The sequence below is a fragment of the Chionomys nivalis genome, chromosome 10 (assembly GCF_950005125.1).
Source record: "Chionomys nivalis chromosome 10, mChiNiv1.1, whole genome shotgun sequence".
NCBI lineage: Eukaryota > Metazoa > Chordata > Mammalia > Rodentia > Cricetidae > Chionomys > Chionomys nivalis.
In genome coordinates, this window is record NC_080095.1 from 38173071 (window position 1) to 38194380 (window position 21310).

The 21310-nt window shown below is 46.8% G+C and overlaps 1 protein-coding gene across 1 annotated transcript in view; it reads right to left on the reverse strand.

Annotated features, from left to right (window-relative positions):
* Lrrc74a (leucine rich repeat containing 74A) overlaps positions 1-15215 on the reverse strand; it is a 31120-nt gene extending 15905 nt beyond the window's left edge. The window contains exons 1-7 of the mRNA XM_057783240.1: positions 15173-15215; positions 13139-13267; positions 7585-7757; positions 4613-4720; positions 3923-4019; positions 2741-2790; positions 1559-1640 (exon numbers count right to left, since the gene is read on the reverse strand). Coding sequence (XP_057639223.1) covers positions 1559-1640; positions 2741-2790; positions 3923-4019; positions 4613-4720; positions 7585-7757; positions 13139-13267; positions 15173-15215 — 682 coding nt within the window. The remainder of the gene's footprint in view (positions 1-1558; positions 1641-2740; positions 2791-3922; positions 4020-4612; positions 4721-7584; positions 7758-13138; positions 13268-15172) is intronic.
* Between the last annotated feature and the right edge of the window lie 6095 nt (positions 15216-21310).

A 21310-nucleotide genomic window follows, 5' to 3' on the forward strand; every position in this document is an offset into this window, starting at 1 on the left:
CAGGAAAGTGGATGGAGCTAGAAAACATTATTTTGAGTGAGGTAACCTAGACACAGAAAGACAATTAATCATATGTACTAACTCATAGGTGGTTTTTAAACATAAAGCAAAGAAAGCCAGCCTACAAACCACAGTCCCAGAGAACTTAGACAACAATGCAGACACTAAGAGAGACTTACATAGATCTAATCTACATGGGAAGTAGAAAGTAGAAAAAGACAAGATCTTCTGAGTAAATTGGGAGCATGGGGACCTTGGGGGAGGATTGAAGGGGGAAGGGAACAGAGAAAAATGTAGAGCTCAATAAATATTAATAAAAGAATGTAAAAAAATAAAATAAAGAAAATTCAAGGTAAAAAAATCAAAATAAGAAATATTCCCAAAAGATCATCTTTGTTATCTTTCATCATGTATATGTTTTCAATAAATTTTTCTAAAATATGTGAATTCTTTTAGGTGAGGTTTGTGTTACCAGTGTGACAATACCAGCCAGTAGCTTTTAAAAAGGTTTATTTAGTCTGGTTTTTTTTATGGATATAATTTTTAAACTTTTTATTTAGACTTTCTCAGTTTTGTTTATGTGTGAATGTTTTGCCTGCATATATGTACGTGTGCCAATGTGTGTTTGGAGCCCGTGGAGGTCAGAAGAAGGCATTGGATTCCCCAGAAGTGGAGTTAGAGGTAGTTGTTAATAATCACGTGGGTGCTGGGAATCCAGCTGGGAGCCTCTGTAAGAGCAACAAGTGCTCTTAACTGCCGAGCCGTCTCGCCAGCTCTGGGCTTCATTCTGTTTTTATCCATGTATATGTGTGTGTATCAGTGTGAGTGCATGCCATGTGTGTGGCTGCCCAAGGTACTGGGAACAGAACTCTGGTCCTCTGCGAGAGCAGCAAGCAGCCTGAACTGCTGAGCCGTCTCTCCAGTCCTCTCGTGCAAGCTGCTTCTCTACACCATCTCAATCTCAGTGGCAAGTTTTGTCTCTCACACCCAGATGTTGGCTTTGCTCTATTATTCCGAGCATGATTTGCACCACTTTTGTAATGGGAACACTCAGGACACACACCTACGATCCAAACACTTGGGAGGCAGACGCAGAAGGACCTCAAGTTCAAGGCCAGTCTGGGATTCAGTAACAGTGAGATTCTGTTTAAAACAAACAAACCAACCAACCCAACCAATAAACTGAAGAACAATAACACAGCAGCAACAGAAGCATCAGAAAACAAATCAAAAGAGGAACCAACAAAACAAACCCCGCAAAGGAAACAGTCATGGCTAAGTTAATAAGAAAGGGAATGGGGATGGAGAGATGGCTCAGTGGTTAAGAGGACTGGATGCTCTTGCAGAGGGCTTGGATTCAATTCCCAGTGCCCATATGGTGGTTCAAAACTGTCTGTAACTCCAGTTCTGGGCAGTCCAGTGCCAATGCCCCACCTGGCCTCCACAGGCATCGGACACACTCACGGTACGTGTATATACATTCAGGCAAAACACCCATATGCATACAGGGAGAGCTGGAAGTGGTCTCCTCCCAACCCTTCCCTCCATGGGGACATACCTAGCATCTGTCCCAGATGCTCCCCTCCTATGTCAGAGAATTGGTTGTGGCTGAGGTTCAGTGACCTAATTCGGTAGTTGGACTAAAGGGACAAATTGTAGAGAGGTTAGTTGTCTTCCACTTAGTTATCGCGAGACAGGATATTATTGCATAGCTAGTACAGGCTGGCATGTACTCCATCCTTCTCCCTCAGCCTCCTGAGTTCTGGGATTTCTTTGATGGCATCTCTTTCAGTCAACCTTAAGGCAGAAGGATGAGGGCTCCTAGGTACCTGAAACTGGGTGGGCTAGTGTTCTTTTTTTTTTAAAAAAAATATTTATTTATTTATTTATTTATTTATTTATTATGTATACAATATTCTGTCTGTGTGTATGTCTGCAGGCCAGAAGAGGGCACCAGACCTCATTACAGATGGTTGTGACCCACCATGTGGTTGCTGGGAACTGAACTCAGGACCTTTGGAAGAGCAAGCAATGCTCTTAACCACTGAGCCATCTCTCCAGCCCTGGGCTAGTGTTCTTAAGCAAATGATTTCCTATACAATTAAAAAAAAAACTTAACTATCAGGCTGGAGAGATGGCTCAGCAGTTAAGAGCACTGGCTGCTCTTCCAGAGGTCCTGAGTTCAATTCCCAGCAACCACATGATGGCTCACAATGATGCGTAATGAGATATAGTGCCCTCTTCTGGCCAGCAAACATACGTGCAGGCAGAACACTATGCATAAAAAAATTAAAAAAAAAAAGAGCTCCATTAAAAAAATAAATAAAGGCCGGGCGGTGGTGGCACACGCCTTTAATCCCAGCACTCGGGAGGCAGAGGCAGGCAGATCTCTGTGAGTTCGAGACCAGCCTGGTCTACAAGAGCTAGTTCCAGGCACAGGCTCCAAAACCACAGAGAAACCCTGTCTCGAAAAACAAACAAACAAACAAAAATAAATAAATAAAATAAACAAAATAAAAATAAAGACATACTTTGGGCTAAGAATGGAGATTTAAAAAAAAAAAAACTTAAGTACCAATGGTTTCTTGGAGAATTATTCCTACCCAGGAAGCCCTATGACTTGCTGAAGCTTTTGCAGGGAACAAACATATGTTAGTTTCCCAAACCAAGCAAGTGGCTTTGCCCAGTGTCCCCCCAGGTCACCCAGAATTCCCAAGGGACATCCTCACATGCTCCTTACCGACAGGGCTTGGCATAAAAGTGCTGCAGATTCCTCCTTGAAGTTGTTTCCTGCGGTCAGCGAGGGTGCGCTGTTAGCAATGCACTCCAGACCATCTGCGCTCCCTTGCCCTCCCACGCCTGCTAGGCCTTTTGATAGAACAGTCATGTCATCCCTCCCCCCCCGAAGCTCTTAAAGCAAACAGGAAGACACAAGGAATGGGGGAGACTGCTGACCATTTCCTTCCTCCTCTCTGACATCAGATATGAACATCCTTAGTGTATTAGGGATGACTAACATTAGTACTGAAGAGATGGCTCAGTGGTTAAGAGCACTGACTGTTCTCCCAGAGGGGGCCCTGGTTCATTTCGCTACATGACAGCTTACAGCCATCTGTAACTCTAATTCCAGGGGCAGAAGCAAGCACATGAAGTCAGTCACCACCTTCCACTGAGCCCCACTTCCTTCTTTTGAGATTTATTTTTCCACATGGCTTGTGCATGTCTGAGAATTCTACTGTCTGAAACTGTGAGTGTCTGCTTTTTAAGTTTGTTCCTTGTTAGTTTTGCAGTTTTGGATCATGTGGACTGGGGCTTATCTATGGGAATCCCAAACCAACTGGGTAAAGAGTGTCCCTCCAAAGAGGTCCTACTTTTTCAGCATAGGACCGCTCTTCGTATTCATTTCTTGGCATAGAAGTTCCAGAGTCCCTCAGATAGCATAAATCTGCAAACCCAAGTGAGGGCATGTCTGGGCACTAGAACTTTCAAGTGGCCCTGTTCCCCTAATAACAGATAGAACATCACTCATTTCAAAGTGGACCTGCAATGATCAAGTGGTTAATGAACATTAAGACAACTGGAGAAACGGGACAGCAATTGCTGTCGTGACAGGCATCAGAGAAGTCCCTTGAAAAGATGACGTGAGCATGAGGGCGTGCATGGCATGAGAGAGTAAGGCAAATGAGCCAGGCAGACCCCAGGAGGTGGAGATGTCCAAGACAAGGAAGGGCGCTGCAAAGAGAACCTGTTCAGGAAAGCAGGGGCTTGGTGTGGCCCTTGAGGGGCAAGGCTGCCTGGTCCAGCGAGGGGACAATGCAGCGTCGTGTTCTGCATCAAACCAAAACTAAAACAGGGACCCAAGATCCTCTGTTCTTCTCTCCTTCTGTTGCCAGTGTCCTTTCCTCCCCTGCTATGGGCTCACCTGAAAGTTTCAGTTTCCAGAGTGAAGAATTGTTTTCCTGGAGGAAGTCTGAGATGATCCTTGCTCCCTCCAAACCAAGGTCATTGTCAGACATGTTCTGAGAGGTAAGAGCACACACATGCGGGAGAGGATCACACAAGAAAACCCTCGGAAACAAGGTCGGGGGTGGGACTGGTCAGGGTGACTGAGAGATTAAGCTGGGGTAAAATGTTTAGGATCAGGGAAATGTGAAGGACGGAGAGGCGGAAGGCAAGGAAGCTTGATCCTAGTCTGACTTCTCTAGCGTTTCTCACAGGGTCTCACTCATTGTCTTCAACAACACTGCACTACCTCAATTTAGCCTTGGTACTTCACATAAACATACAGATTGTTTGCTTTAACAAGACAGATTCATTTGGAGGATTTGAAAATGAGCCACCTCATCAGGTCCCTGCTTTGCAAAGAAGAAAGATTGTTTGTGTTAGTTAGGATGGGTAAACCATTCCATCTGGGAACTTGTAAACACGCATCCAGAGATGCCTCTTTAGGTTTTCCCACAGCCACCTTTGATACCTGAGGAGGAGCCCACAGACTGCCTAGAGATAGCCCAAAGCTGACTTAGGCCTGGGGTGGGAGGTTCTGACCGGGCTTGAGTGGTTCTGAGTCCCCGGGTATGCCAGGAGGAGTTGGAGGAGGAGGAGGGCATCCTACCAGCTCCTGGAGGTAGTAATTCTCATGAAGCATCTCCATCAGACTCAAGACGCCCTCCTCCATGATGGCGTTGTCTTCCAGTTCCAGTTTGAGGATCGTTGTATTGGACTTCGGCCGCCACAGTGGGAGAGGAAGGAAGACAAAGAAGTGGTTAATGACTAGGGTAGCTCTCTGTCCACTCTGGTCCAGAGCTTCGTTTCTCTCTAGAACATCCCAGGCGTGTGAGAGGGTGCTGTGTTGGAGGTCTGGGCCACGGTGTGTAGATGTTTCAGACTTAGTGAGACCATGGTGTCTGTAAGAGATGGCTCTGTCGGTAATGTGATTGTTTGGCAGGCAAGCATGAGGAGGACCTGAGTTCAGATCCTTAGCACCAATATATGTAATGGTGCATGCCTGTAATCCCAGCCCTGGGAAGTGGAGACTGGAGGACCTTGAGGCTTGCAGGTCAACCAGTCAAGCTGAATCAGTGAGTTCCGTGTTCGGTGAGAGATCCTGAATATGTTGGAGAGCAATAGGAGAAGTCACCTGACGTCAACCTCTCTCTCTTCTCTCCTCTCTCCTCTCTCTCTCTCTCTCTCTCTCTCTCTCTCTCTCTCTCTCTCTCTCACACACACACACACACACACACACACACACACGTAAGTGAGAACTTTAAGGAGTGGGGCCAGGGGATAGAGAGGTGGCTTGGTGGCTAGGCACGCATACTTCTTTTGCAGAGGGCCTGAGTTTGATTCTCAGTACCTACACTGGGTGACTCGCAACTGCTTGGGTTGCAGCTTAAAGGGCATCGGGCTTCTCTGCTGGCATGTGCGCTCACACGCTCCCCACCCCTCCATAGCCATGTGGAAAAATAAATCTCAAAAAAAGGAAGTGGGGCTCAGTGGAAGGTGGTGACAGACTTCCTGTGCTTGCCTCTTCTAGCCTTCCTGGGTTTTTTTTTTTTTTTTTTTTTTTTTTTGAGACAGGGTTTCTCTGTGTCTCTGTGTAGCTTTGGAACCTGTCCTGGAACTAGCTCTTGTAGACCAGGCTGACCTCGAACTCACAGAGATCCGTCTGCCTCTGCTGGGATTAAAGGTGTGTGCCACCACTGCCTGGCCCTTATCTTTTCATCTCTTCCTCTCATGCTCATTCCCTCCGTTGTTATGCTAGGAGGTCATTACCAGGGCAGAGCTAATGCCAGCCTTTAAGCCCAGGTAGTTAAACAAACCTTTTTTATGAAGTCGCTAAGCCTCAGGTATTATAGCAACAGATAAGGATTGATGGAAAGGGTCTGGAGACGTAGACTAGGAACCCGAAAGTGTGGGGAGGATGAGGACGGCAGTACAGAGGATGTGCCATCCCTTTAGACCTCACTGGAGCAATGTTTTCTGCAGATCCCAGAAGCTTTTGACGGTGATGCTGTTCCCCCAATGAACAAGTTTGGAATATTGCAAGACTTTGAAAATTGCTGTGAGTTTTGTAGCTTGATAGACATCAAAGTCAGAGTTTCCTTCCTTGTCCATCATCCTCTCAGGCTGCATCACTGAACCAGTGTCCTCTACCCTCTTGACTCCTGTCACAGAGGTCCAGCTGTCTGTCCCCGCTGCCCCACAGTCTGCTCCTTATGAGCTTGTGACTTCTTTCTCTCTTCAGACCCTTTATAGATAGGATGCGTTAAGGATCCCTTCTTGGTCCCTTTTGCTTTTTTGTTCTTTCTAAAGATGGTTGAAATATTACTGATTTTTATTTTGAGGCAGGGGTCTCATACAGTCCCAGGCTTACTTGGAACCCGCTATGAGGTCAAATTGAGTTTTAACTCCTAGTCCTGATCCTACTGCCTCAGCCACCAAAGTGCTTGGATTACTGATATGTGCCAACATATCCGGTGTTATGATGTCATATCCAGTATTTTTACTAATTAAAAAAGTTTGTGTGTATATGTGTGAATGTGCATGTTGTGTGCACAGCATGAGGAAGTTAGAGGTCAATGTCAACATGTTCTCTACTGCTTCCACTTTTTTTTTTTTTAATGAGACTGGGCCTCACTGTATATCCCTCACTGGGTTGGAACTTAGTTTATAGGCCAGGGTGGCCTTGAACTCAGAGAGATCCCTGCACTTCTGCCTCCCAGTGCTGGGACTAAAGGCCTGTGCTACCACCACCCAGCCCTCTCCATCTTATTCTTGAGAGAGTCTCTCACAAATCCAGAGCTCACCAGATCCAGGGAACTTCATGTCTACAGACGTACACCACCAAGCCTAGCTTTTACATGAGTGCTGGGTACCTGAACTGAGATCTGCATGCCCACGTGACAGACACTTTATCAACTGAGCCAACTTACTATTATTGCTTATTTTTAAATGTTCCCTCCTAAGAACACCTGCCTGTTTACTTTGCTGAGTTCCTTTGAAATCAAACTTTCTCTTCACCCTCCCAAGTGAGCAGCCAGGGAGGCACTGACATACAGTTGTCGAATTTCCTGTGATGTAGCCAGTTTTATATGTAATCAACTATATAAATCTGTGATGCACTGAAGGTCAAGTCCTTGTTTGGTCATGGTGAGCCAAGAGGTAATGTCTTTCATGTGGAAAAATGTGATTTACTCTGCAATATGATTTCTAAAAATGATAATGTGAAAGGCAGACATTGAATGGAGTGGCTCAGGAATGGCTCCACATACGGCCAAGGCTGGCTTTGGAATGAAAACCCAGGTCTACATTTTATAATTGTAGTAACTCTTGGGCCTGGACCTAGCCCATTCAGACTGATGTCTTGCTTCCCAACTAGTGTCTTGCTTCCCAACTAGGAAAGGCCACAGTCTTCAAAGCACAACCTCTTCCGTGAACTAACAGGTAAAATGACCAATGACTGAGAAAGGACCTGGGTAAGTAGCTCTTTAGACACCAAAGAGGGTGCCCTCTGAATGTCAAACCAGTCACCCTGAGAATCCTCTTCCATCAGGTTTGATGTGTTCCTTTGTCCAGCATGCTCACCACCAGAGTTATAGCAATGGCCTTGGTACCCTTGGGGCCCAGCCCATGATGGTTGAGGTTCATGCAGGACTCCTCCATGTTCCGGATGAAGTAGGAGGCAGGCACTACGCCCACCAGTCTGCAGGCCTCCAGGTACAGTTCCTTCTGTCCGATGGTGAGGAATTTCTCTGTGTCTGTAGAGAAAGGCAGAATGAAATAAGCTTTCTCTTCCAGGCTGCCTTAGCTCCCCGACCTCCCCAGGGGAGGTGCTCTTCTGCCTGGACTTTCCTGGGATCTGCCTTTGTGGGTATGTGCTCTAGAACCCAACTCCTCCAGTTGTGGGCGCTGCTGGGCATACAGGAGAGTGTAACCAAATGTGGGGGACACATTCGAAAGAGACTGGCCACAGTAAAAGGTTTCTCAAGGTGTGATGACCACAAGTTAGCTTACAATCACACATGTGATGAATCCAACGTGTTTCTGGCTGTGCTTGCCCGTGTGGCATCTTGGATCTTTCACACAGGCTTCATTCTGAACACATGTACTCTTAGCACTGACATGCTCTTACACAGCAGAACACCACAGCTGCCAAAGCACCTGGGCTGCAACTCCTGGTTCTTGCATATTAGGAACTGCAGTGATTTTTACTGAACATCCAAAGACTCCCCCTCTTGTAAAACCGTGTTTTATCCAGGTAGTGGTGATGCATGCCTTTAATCCCAGCACTGGGGTGACAGAGGCAGGCAGGTCTCTGAGTTCTGGAGCTATAGAGTGAGTCCCAGAACAGCCAGGGCATGAAGAAACCCTGTCTTGAAAGACCAAAAATCCAACCAAACCCAAACAAAACCAAAACAAACAAGCAAACAACTCACGTGGTTTAACTATGAAAACCAGAGACTTTTAATATTTCTCAACCTCAGCATGTATATATCAAATCAGTACATTTTTGGATTGGATTGGATTATAATACAATTGTGTTAAAGTCCAATACAAAAATATTTGAATTGTTTAATTTAATTTTGAGACAGGGTCTTTTTATGCACTGCTCCGTCTGTCCTGAAATTCACTATATAGAGCAGTCTGGCTTTGAATGCCCAGAGATCCACCTGACTTGGCCTCATAGGTACTGTGGTTAAAGGGTGTGATGACACATCTGGATGCAATGTTTGATTTTTAAAATTCCTGTTTGAGTTGTTGACTTGCTGTGGGATATTCAATCACACTGTGAACCCTGAATTTGCGTTTGTATCAATTAAATAAAATCAACCTTGGGTCAGGAGGCCATGCTAGCAACTAGTTGGCAGAAAGTAGTCATAGAGAATCAGAAAGTGTCTAGAAGGATGATAGACACACAGGAAGTAGTAGGGAGGGACTTAGTGTAGCAGGTTTTTTTTTTTATTTTTCTGGGGGGTGGGAGAGAGCAGAAGGACACTCTCTCTTGGAGATGCCAGCAAAGAGAGGTCAGCTAGTTGCTCTTCAACCTCTCTGAGCTAGCCGGTTGTCACTGCAGCCTCTGACTCCCGAGTCTTATTGATAAATAGAACAATAGAGATTTAATTAAAAGCTATATTAGGTGGCAGTGACAGAGCCAGTGCCTGTGGAAAAGGAATTCCCACCAGGCCTCGGCCTGAGTGGCTGCCAGAGAAGTAGGCTGGTAACTGCAGGGCTGTAATTACCAGCTGAAGCAGTAACAGGTTAAAGCACAGCCTCTGTGATGGACGGAAAAGCAACACTGGCTCAAGTTTCACAGAAGAGTTATTGAATCGGTTTTGGCTTGGGATTAGAAAACAACTTCCATCAACGACTGAAATGCTTATTTACATACGTGTGTGTGTGTGTGTGTTTGTGTTTGTGTGTGTGCGCACACGATTGCCAGAAGTCAACCTCAAGGGACATTCTTCAGGCATCTTCACCTTGCTTTTGAGATGGTTTCTCCTGTCCTAGGACTTTGTGAGTAGGCTAAGCTGCTTGGCCAGTGGGCGAGGGATCTGTGTGTCTCTGCTGCCCCAGTGCTAGCAGCAGAGGAGCAGGGCCGCAGGTCAGCTGTTGTGTGTGGGTTCTGAAGGCTGAGCCCAGGTCTTCAGGATGCAGCAAGCATCCTACCAACTGCCTCTCCAGCTCTCCAGCTACCATTTTGTCATACATTTTTATGTGAGCAGCATCCCCAGCCTTGATGGTTATAAATTAAAATGTTGATCTCCTTTCAAGACTATTGGGGATGTTGTAGGTCCTACAATATCAACCATCCAACCAAGATTTAGGTCTTTTTGTTGTTTTGAGATAGGGTCTGGATGGCCTGGAATTCACTACATAGACTAGGCTGGTCTTGAACTCACGGAGATCCTCTTGCCTGTGCCTCCTGGGTGCTGAGATCAAAGGCAAGATTGAATTTTTTATATAAAAACAAACAAGCACATCTATCTGACTACTATTTGAGTTTGCTTTTTATCTTTAACAAATGTGAAATTATATATACCCCCAAAAGGAGCTGTTCTAAAATAAATTTGTTATCAGTAAATGTTAGATCCATATGCCTATTTTATATACGTGCATCCCCAGGGTGGCGTAAGAACTGCTCTGAGGTGGAGGCATCGTGAGTGGAAAGTTTAAGAAGTCCTGCCCTAGACGTAGACTTCAGGCCCAGAGCCAGGAGTTTGGGAAGAGAGGGGACACTGACTTCAGATAGCCCAGGTGGACATATCCCTTTGGTTAAGAGGAAAGGCCAGTGGTTGTATGTCCCAGGCCTTGCTAGGAAACAGGAACACTGTATGCCTTTGTCATTTTCTCAGGCTGGCCACATTCAAAGACTGGTCCATTAGTGGTATTTAAAGTCCCAGTGTCTGCCTTCAGACACTGCAGGGCCAAGTAGTAGCCCAGAGCTGTTGGCTTTTGGTGGTTGAAGGCATCTTGAATTCAATCTTAGTTTCACCAGCACTGCTTTTTATTACTGCTATTATTTAATTTTTGGGGTATAGGTGTCTGGCCTGCATGTGTGTCTGTCTACCATGTGTGTGTTGTCCATAGAGACCAGAAGAGTGTGTTGGACCCCTTATATTAGAGTTAGAGATGGTTGTGAGCCACCATGCGGATGCTAGGAACTGAACCCGGGTCCTCCAGAAGAGCAGCCAGTACTCTTCACCACTGAGTCATCTCTCCAGGCCCAGTTAGTCTTCTTAAAACATAAGCTGTGGCTGGAGCTGCTGCTTTACAGTTGAGTGAAGCCACCAGGTCACAGCTGTGTGAGTCTTCGGCTTGATTCCCAGTTCCACAAAAAACTGTGAGCCATGAATCAAGCTTTGCCAGAGATTTGGAGAAGCGCCTGCTTAAACAAAAAGCCAGTCTTTTTTTTTTTTTTTTTTTTTTTTTAAAGACACACTTGTATCCCATCAGATTATTTAAGCAATTAGGATTTCCCAGGTGTCTCATGCAGGAAAAAGTTAAAGCCTGGTGCTAGCTGGAATAGGAGCTTGTCTCCTGGAAAGAGAGTTCGCACAGATCTGACAGGCAGTGAGATCACCTTGAAGGGCAGTGGAGCAGAGACATTGATGGTGATCTGAACCACACTGGCCTTGGACTGCCCAGTTATGCACACCTCATGCCCTCTATTTAAACCCAAACCTTATGCCAGGATCCTGAATATGGACTTGGCAGGGGTAGGCCGCTGGGTTTCTTTATTTCTTCCTCTTCATAATGAGGTTTTGTGGAGTAAGTCTCCTTTTTTTGCTTTTCACTTAGTTGTGTCTTTAACTGACCTATTGCAGGTGGGTGGCTGGACCCAGTTAAGGCTGTCAGGGTTGGGGCAATTAACACAGGGCCCTGACCTGAACAACCCTGGTAATAGCCTCGAGACAACAAATTAACCCAAATCAGCCAAAACCAAGCAAGCTTGCACCTTCATAGGCTTTCCTATCCTGGTGGACTTTCCCACGTTAGACTCTGTGTCCCCAATGACAAATGTAGACACAGATAGATTCCAAGCAGTTGATCAGTACTAATAGAACGAGAACCCCAACTCTTTATTGCAAGCCCTTGGGTTCTTCGTTCCCTAGATTTCAGACCAGCCTGGTCCATGGTCAGTGGACATCAAGCCTTCCTGGATGAGGGAGAATGAGATGGAGCTAGGAGCCTCAGGCAAAACATCCAGTGCTGCTCTTTGCCACGTCCTCCAGCTAGGTAAAATGAGGTGCTGGAGGCAGAAGGATCTCTGTGAGTGCAAGGCCAGCCTGGTCTACAGAGCAAGTTCCAGGACAGCCAAGGCTACACAGAGAAACTCTGTCTCAAAAAAAAAAAAAAACCGAATTAACAATAGCCTTAAAGAACCCCAGGATGACTGGGAGCAGTGGGGAGGGGTCTGAGTAGAAGAGGGAATTTGATGCTGACTGGTAGGATGGATGGTCTTATAAGTTGACCCTGGGGGTAAAGGTCACTTTGCCCTCCCCCTATTGATGGGGTCTGAGAATCACTGAGTGCCACCCATGTTCAAGAACACACGAGAGGGTGGGGGTAATGATGCATAGATGTAATCTCAGCACTTGGGGGTGGGGGGGTCAAGAGGTCAAAGTCATCCTTGGCAATGTAGTGAATTCAAGGTCTGTCTGGACTCCATAAAACCTTGCCTCAAAAAAACAAAAGCCACAAGAGAGGAAGGGTGTCTCAGGCTGGACCAAGCTAGGAAGCTAAAGGCTGCTCCCATCCAGTGGGACCAGCATCATTCTCCCCTTGCTTCACAGATGCTCACAGATAATCCTTCTCGGTACCCCTCTCCTTGGGGATAGCGGGAAGAAAGGGATGCTGGCGGAGCTGTTTCGGCTCCATCAGCTGGGGTAACCAGGCATGCTTGATTTGTTGTGACAAAGCTTGGGACTCTGAAGCAGGAGAAACGAGAGCTCTCAGGTGACTGGAAAGTCATGAGGTTAGGGTAGCAGAGACGCTCTAGGGCACTGCGTGGAACACTGACTAACAAAGACAGGTCAAACGTGGCATCTGCTTGTGGAACCCTGGCCAGCTCTTAGTGGCTTTGGGTGACTCTCACAATCTTGAAGCCATGGTTTCCTTTTTAGAAAAGATGTAATAAAGTCCACCTTCTTGGACTATGAAAAAATTATGTAAGAGTCACATGAGGTGGGGTGAGGTAGAGGAAGGTGGGGCTGGAGAGGTAGCTCAGAGGTTAAAAGCACATACTGCTCTTCCAGAAGACCTGAATTCAGTTGCCAGAACCCATGTCAAAAGACCTGTAACTGTCAGTAACTTCAACTCCAGGGGGTTATCTGATGCCTCCAGCCTCTGTGAAAGCAGTTGCACTTGTACACACACACACACACACACACACACAGCCACATGGGAGAGATTTAAAGACCAGAAACTTCTGCATGTTGCTTTAGATTGTAACAACAACCTGCTCGGAAGGTCCTGTGTGGTCCCCAGCCAACCAGGAGGAGCAGGTAGTCTAGAATGGAGCTTTCCCGCCCCCATCTTCCAGTAGGACAGAGAGGAACATTCTGGTGGAACCAGATCTCTCCAGTTTCTGAGGAAGCTGGTTGGCCACCCACCTTTCATCCATCAGATGTTACCTCACCTTCAATTTCCAAGTCGGTTTCTGAGTCCTCCCTGGTGGGTTTCTCCTTCTCAACACTGGGAGGGGCTTCGGCTTCGCAGTAGAGGATGTCATCGCTGTTCTGCAGTGATGGTGTGGTTTCTGTCTCATCTGGAGGAAAAGCCCATCCCATTCCGGGAATTAAACTTGCAGCCCATTGGGTGACACCTACCACTGACTCCCCTTAGTCTTGGCCTCCCTCCTCTGCCTCCCAGGTCCTGCCTACAGCTTTTATCCCATAGCTCACATAGCAGCCCTGATGAGGAAACCCCCTTCTATAAGATCTCCGTATGGAGCCGGGCGGTGGAGGCGCATGCCTTTAATCTCAGCATTCAGGAGGAGGAGACAGGAGGATTTCTGTGAGTTCGAGGCCAGCCTGGTCTACAGAATGAGTTCCAGGAAGGTTCCAAAGCTACAGAGAAACCCTGTCTCAAACAACAACAACAACAACAAAAAAGCAAAACAAAGACGTCCATATGGTTGAATTGGTGGAGTCCCGTGTCCCTTGTCAACGGGCAGCTCCAGTCCCCTTCGCTGGTCTGCCTGCTTTTGGTGGGGTCCCTGCCCACACTCCTCCCTCATGATTTGCATGGAAGGATTTTGGGGTCTGCTGTTGAGTCAGTTACTCATTTTGGTAAAAGATGTGTCCCAAAGCCTGGGCAACTTCATGGTCACACACTGTTTTGCTGGGAGGTAGGTGAAGGGCAGGACAGGTGGGGACTGGGATCTGAGGCAAAGGAAACAGGCGGGGTCGGCTTCAGGGAGCAGAGGAGACAGTCAGATTTCCAGGAAGCTGGTCTCGCTTCCCTTCCCTCAAGTCCAGCACTGTTTCTGGGCCTATGAAGGAGAGGCTTGAAGATATCTCCGGAGCGGAAGTTCATTGCTACGAGCTAAGCACACTTAGCAGCCGTGCCTCCTTCGCACTGGTCCCTGCACTTGCTGGACGTGGCTTGTTCACTGGGCTGCTGAGTGCTGGGCTGCTGAAAGCCACACCCAGGACTCAGAGATGAATCCTCTGGCCTCCGCAGGCCTCAGGGGTTTAAGAAATCACACGTGTGCTTCCTGAAGGCCTGGCAGACAGGGTCAGCCTGCTCTCTCTCTCCCTTACCTGTTGGTTTTATTTATTTTTATTCTTTGAGAATTTCATACATGGCTACCCATCCATCTACTCTGAGTGGGCTGAGCATTGCGTGCCCCTCCCCCTTCACAATTCAGATTCTAGGATGGCAGACTTCTTAATGATCCCAAGTAGGTGTGTATCTTCGTTTTTTTCCCCCCAACAGAGCCAAGCCCCAATATTTATCCCCAAGCCTCTGTGACAAGTTTCCATGTGACCTGTAATTTGAGTAGCAGTGACCCGGTGGTTAGAGAACACTCAGCAGCCGAGCTGCCCAGATTGCTGCCCTGTGCTTTGATAGGAAGGGAACATTTCTGAGTCTTTGTTTCTTCAGACAATGAAAGAAAGGAAGGAAAGAAGGAAGGAAGGGAAGAAAAGGAAAGAAAAGGAAGGGAGAAAGAAACGTGTGCTGGGAGGAGTGCATAAATGTGCGCTTGCAGTTGCTTGTGGGGGCCAGAAGAGGGCGCTGAGTACCCTGGGGTTGACTTACAAGTTCTTGAGTTCCTGGGAATGGAACTACAGTTCTCTAGAAAGGCAAAAACTCCAAGTGCTGATCCATCTCTCCAGCCCCTCAAACAAGTTTTAGAACTCCACTCAACCAGGGGTATGCAAGCAAATTAACCACCATTGGTCAATTCATGTGGTGTGAACATTCCCAATATGGCTGGCTTTTAACTATCAGTGTGATGTCAACCAGTTCACAAAACGAAAACTGACATTGGCCAGAACTCTTAAGAGCCAAGTCTAGCACCACAACTCACTGTATTCGAGTGGTTTCTAAACCCTGCCGCTAACGTAACACACCATCTCCATTGCAGAGACTCAGGGAGAAGGGGGGGATTTAGGGGGTCTACCTGATCACTGGCAGAGTTGGGGAGAGAGATGGGGGGCCTTTTCACCTTTGGTCTCAGACTCAAGAGGCTCATCATCAAAATAGTCCATGCTGCCAGGACTCTCTTGGGGGCTGGTGACAGCTTCTTGTCCCCTGGTGGCTGCTTCCCTAAGGTCCACACCTGTCCATTCAGCTCGGTCTCAAACTATGTGCACTGCACCCTCCAGGGCGAATCCCAAGGGAACCTGTAGCTAGTTTTTCATCCCAGTAAGCTTGGAGGAGAGCCGGCTTTGGTGGGAATCCGGCCTGCATGGATTTGCCTCCGACTCTGTCTGGGGGAGGTAGCTAGGCCTGGGGCTCATTGGGGACAAGGGTAGAGCTCTATTCCCCCAGCTCCCAGGCAAAAAGGATGGCCACCTACTTAGGACTTTGTGATGTAAGAGCTACTTTCCTTTTAACTTCAACATTCCATGATCTCATGTGGTCATTGTGATCCCTGAGGGTGGACCCGGCAACAGCAGGCCTCACGCCCCTTGGGTGGCTGTGGTGGTCATCTTTTTTCATATGTTAGCTGGGTCCAAGCCCAGACTTGGCTGTGAGAGCTTGGGTACTGTGGGGGGACCTCTTAGTGACAGCCTATTTCCCTCTGAGTCAGCACCAAACCCAAGGCTCTTAGTCAGGTGACCGTGAAGCGCCGCCACCATGTTTTTCTCTCAAGGTGGCTGTGCTTCAGGTACAAAGTATTTCAGTGATGGGTGAAGTCAGTTTTCTTCTGCCCCGTTCTTCTTTTTGGCTTACACCCTTGGGAGAGCATCCTCACCCTTGGAGAGGCAGGACGAAAGCAAAACACCACAAGCTTATGCTCTATCACTACGGCTTGCTGCAGCCACAGCACCGTTCAAGCCGGACTGCCAGGCTGTTTAGCTGGAAGCCAGCATTCCCACGTTCAGCCGGTATTCCCACGCTCAGCTGTGTTCCCATGTGGAGCTGAAGTTCGCTTGCCTCGTGGTGTCAAGAGAACCTGAGGGCTTGTCGGCTGCTCTTTGGTAAAGGCTTCAGAACATCCACAGTCAGGTCAGTGGCTGGAAGACATGGGGGAAGGCGGGTGAAAGTCCTCTTTGTCATTGACGAGGTGAAGATCTAGAAATCAGGCTAGGGAAGATGATAGTCACGGGTATGTATGCGTAGGCAAGAGGACTTCTCGTCGGTTCTCTTCTTCCGTCTTGCTTGTGAGGCCGTTTTTTTTGTTTCTGTGTTGTAAACTATGTTGTGTCCTAGGATGGCTGGTCCGTGAGAGGCCAATTCTCCCATCCCCTCACCACAGGAGTGCTGGGATTACAGATGTTCACCACCACATCTGCATCTTTCCCTAGGTTCTGGGGACTAAACTCAGGTCGTCAGGCTTTTGAGCTGATCTTTGTGCGTGAGGCAGAGAGTCATTCGCGCCTGCTCGATTGTCTCAGCATGGCCCCTAAGAGGACTCTTTCCACTTAAGTGTTCCCATCATTTTCCTTCATTGTTGAAACTGTGCCCTTTTGGTTTTGTGTCATAACCAACCAGGCCAGGTGGCACTTGCCTATGATCCCAATACCCAGGAAGCAGAGCTGGGAGGATCACAAGTTCAAGGCCATCTTGGACCATAGTTTCAAACAAAACCAAACCTCAGAGTGCCGCATTGCGCTGTCAATTAAACCGCTGTGCTTTAAAATGGCTGCTTTGTGAGACCGTCCCTTGCAATGCCTGCAGGTGGGCCTGAGGGCTCCTGGGAGAGGAACTGATGCTGCCGGGAATTCACGGAGCAGGCTGCTATGATTTTGGAATACATCAAAGAGGATCATTTTCTGGGGCAAGGTTTGGATGCCAATACGAACAGGAGGATAATTGGGCTATGAGGATGACTCATTGGTTAAAAGCTCTTGCCACCAAGTCTGATGGAGCTAAGTTAGATCCCTGGGACCCACATGGTGGAAGGAGAGAATGGAATCCTGGAAGCTGTCCTTTGATTTCTACGTGTGTGCTGTGGCACAGCCTTACCACACACACACACACACACACACACATACACACACACACACACACACACACAAAGCTGGTTTTAAAAAGATGAGGGCCAGACTGTGGTGGCGCATAACTTTAAACCTAGCACTCAGGAGGCAGAGACAGGCGGATCTCTGTGAGTTCAAGGCCAGCCTGGTCTACAGAGCAAGTTCCAGGACAGGCTCCAAAGCAACAAAGAAACCCTGTCTCCAAAACCAAACCAAAAAGATAAGGATAACCTTCTCTTTCTCTTTTCCTCTCTCTCTCTCTCTCTCTCTCTCTCTCTCTCTCTCTCTCTCTCTCTTCTCACATATGCATGCAGAGGACAGGGTAGGGGCTTCAGGAGTCTTCCTCTATTGCCCTCCATTTTATTTTATTTTATGTATTATGGGTGTTTTGTCTGCATATAGGTCTATGTGCTGCTTGCATGGCTGGGTAGGGCAAGCATCTTGAACTGTAGTTACAGATCGATGTCTTATCAGGGCTGGAGATGGAAGATGGGTCCTCTGAAAGAGTAGCCAGTGCTCTTAACTACTGAGCAATCTTTCCATCCCCCACTAGCATTTTTGTTGTTTGTTTGTTTTAGTGGGATCTTTCACTGAATCTGAAGCTTTTATGGTTGGTTTTGTTTGGGGCTAGATTGACTTGCAAGTTTGCTCCCAAGACCAACATTAGGGTTATAGGCATACGTGGCCATGCTTGGTTTTCATGTAGGTGCCAGGGGTTAGAGTTCAGGTGTTCTTTTTTTTTTTTTTTTTTTTTTTTTTTGGTTTTTAGAGACAGGGTTTCTTTGTGGTTTTGTATCCTGTCCTGGAACTAGCTCTTGTAGACCAGGCTGGTCTCGAACTCACAGAGATCCGCCTGCCTCTGCCTCCCAAGTGCTGGGATTAAAGGCGTGCGCCACCACCGCCCGGCGAGTTCAGGTGTTATTGCTTTTCCAGTAAGTGCTTGTGATGGATATCCTTGGTTATCAACTTTACTACATCTGGAATAGCCAATGCAGGTACTGAAAACACAGTCACTGGGTATACCTGTGAGAGATGTGTAGGGAATTCCAGATGCAGGCAAGTTGACAACCAAGAATATCAGGCATCCCAGTACTCTTAATCACAGAGACACCCCCCCAATTTCCTTCTTCATTACCAGGATTCCTGTTCACTGATCAGCAGTAAGGTTTAAAGCAGAGGGAGTCCGTTGTGGCCTCCATGCTGGCATTTCTATAGCCCAATGATCACCATGCTTTGCTCCATGGACTTTAAATGTTTTAATGTGTTCCAGTTGCTCAGCACCTCGATTGTTTCAGCTGCCCAGCGCCTCTGTTATTCCCATTTTGCAGATGCAGAGACTGACAGAAGGAAGGATTAAGTAACTGGTCCAAAGTCCCAAAGCTAGTAGCTGACGGAGTGGGGATGTAAGTGGACTCCGTGTGGCTTCAGAGCCCATGCTGCCTCTGCCAGAGTCACACAAGGTTCTTTCTCTCTGGGGCAACCGTAACTCTTGGCTGAGAAAGATTTGTGCTCAAGTGATGTAGTTCAGGATTGGTGAACTATTTAGTCCACGGGCTAAATTTGGACCATGGCTTGTTTTTGTAAGTTTTGTTGACACACAGTTATTTCAGCCCGCTTTTAGGCATGGCCTACTATTGCTTTCAGAATGCTAGAAAACCCAAACTACTTTTCATCTGGTTCTTTAGGAATGAATATTTGATGGCAATTAGATAAGATGATCCAGGAAGGAAGGCCCAGTTTCTTAGAGGGCAGAGACTAGAGACGAAGGGTTTAGAGCTGTGGTTCTCAACCTCCCTAATCCTGTGACCCTTTGATACAGTTCCTCATGTTGTGGTGACCCCCAACCATAAAATTATCTTTGTTGCTACTTTATAACTATAATTTTGCTGTTGTTATGAATCATAATGTAAATATTTGATATGCAGGATATCTGATATGCAACCACTAGAGGGTGTCGACCCACAGGTTGAGAACCACTGGATTAAATGAAGTTAGCAGAAGTTGCATTAGGAGGAAATACAACCTAAGAAAGGAATAAAAGTTGCTGTCTTAGTTATAATAATGTCTGATTTTATGCCAAAAATTTATTTTGATATAGGGTCTTGCTATGTAACCCAGGTTGGCTTTGAACTCATGTTTGCCCTGCTTCAGCCTCCTAAGTACTGGGATTATAATCATAGGCAATCATGTCTGCATGGGATTTATTGCTGCTGTTGATGCTGCATGTGTGTGTGTGTGTGTGACCAGAGGTTAATGCTCCATTGCTTTCCATCTGTTTTTTAAAAAAATTGTGTATGTGTATATGTGTGTGTGTCAGTGTATGGGTTTGTACATGTGCATGCAGTGCCTTTGAAGGGCACAAGAGGGCACCAGATCTTCTGGAGCTGGATTTACAGATAGCTGTGAGGCTCCTGATGTGGGTGCTGGGAACCAAGTCCTCTGTAAGAGCAGTGTATGCTCTTAATCACCGAACCAGCTCTCCAGCCCCATTTCCACCATTTATTTATTTTGGATACAGGGTCTCCCACTGAACTTGGAGCTCTCTGGGTTTGAACCCCAGCAATGCATAAAGCTGGATGTGGTAGCTTCTTCCAGTAATCTCAGCTCTTAGGAGGTGGAGGAAGGGGATCCTGAAGTTGAAGGTCATCTTAGGTTACACAGTGAGTTCGAGGCCAGCCTTGGATACATGAGACCCTGTCACAAAGATAAACGAATGAATGAAAGAGTAACTGAATCCTCTGCTCCACAAAACCCTCCACTGGTGTGAGAGCTGTCATCTATGAATGGTGTTTGAAGCTACTACAGTGGTAGACATTTCTCAAAGGAGAGACTGTAGGGTAGGGGAAAAGAGGCCGAAAGCGAAGTCTAGGGCACAGAATCCGTGAAAGAAGGGTGCTCAGAGGGACACACTGAAAGCAGGAGGATAGAATGACCACAGAGAAGAAGGAAAACGAACATCACAGAAACCAAGACGGGAAAGCACGTGCAATTATATCACAGCCAGGAACCAATGAGACCTGAGATGTATCCTTTCTACAGCTCCCCAATGTCCTCAACAGGGAAGTCGGAGGGAACATTAGGGAAGAAGGCTCAGTGGAGTGATGGAAGATATATGTCAGAGAAATGTGTGCTAACAAGAGGTAAAGAAGTACAGACCACAGAGTTGGCTCTGGAGGAGATATGGGAAAGCAGAGGGAGAGCCAGAGGGAGACCTAAGTGTCACAACATAGGACCGACTGAATGACTGAATGTGTCTAAGAACGGATGTGGGGACTCAGTGGGAAAAGGAGTGGGGGCGCCATCTCCGGGAGGAGGGACACAGGGTCCTGAGCTTGGTGGAAGGGCCAGCCACTGTGTTGGGAGGCAAGGGGGGGAGGTGGCTCCGGGTGTTGTCTCACACTCTTGTGATAGCATGGAACAGCTTAGTTTTGGTGGTTCCACTTCTCAAGAGCTGATGGGGAGCCAGTCTCCTAAGAGCCAAGGAACTGGGTAAGGTAGAAAATCAGAGGGCAGACATGGGAAGCTGATGGACATTGAACTTGAGACACGGCTAATGGAGACCCGGTGTCATGACTTAGTAGCTGAGAGAATGAACGAATGTCTGGATCATTTTAGGGACATCTAGTCATTAATTCGGAGATGCTGGAGGAAACACTAGGCTCAGAGAAGCAAGGTGCTTTGTTTCTTTCTTTTCTTTTTTTCCCCCGAGACACGGTTTCTCTGTGCAGTCCTGACTGTCCTGGAACCTGCTTCATAGATCAGGCTGAGCTCAGTTGTTAGATCTGTACAGATTCAATATGGAAGCCACTAACTAACTCACTGTAGCTCTTCAGCCCTTGGAGTGTTGCTACTTCAGTTTGAGATGTGATGTCTAGCTAACGCACCTACTAGATTTCAAAGTACAAAAATAAATATTAACCCACCATTTAAAAATATAAACTGTAGGCTTATTTTTTAATATAAAGGGTTGAATTAAAGAATATTTTTATCTAAAGGGTTGAATTAAAGACTATTAAAACTAATTTCACTTGTTTTATTTACTTAGGTTTTTTATTTCCTTTGTGTGATGCTTGGGTTAAATACAGGATCTTTTTGTTTGTTTGTTTTTTGTTTTTGTTTTTGGTTATTTGAGACTGGGTTTCTCTATGTAGTCTTGACTG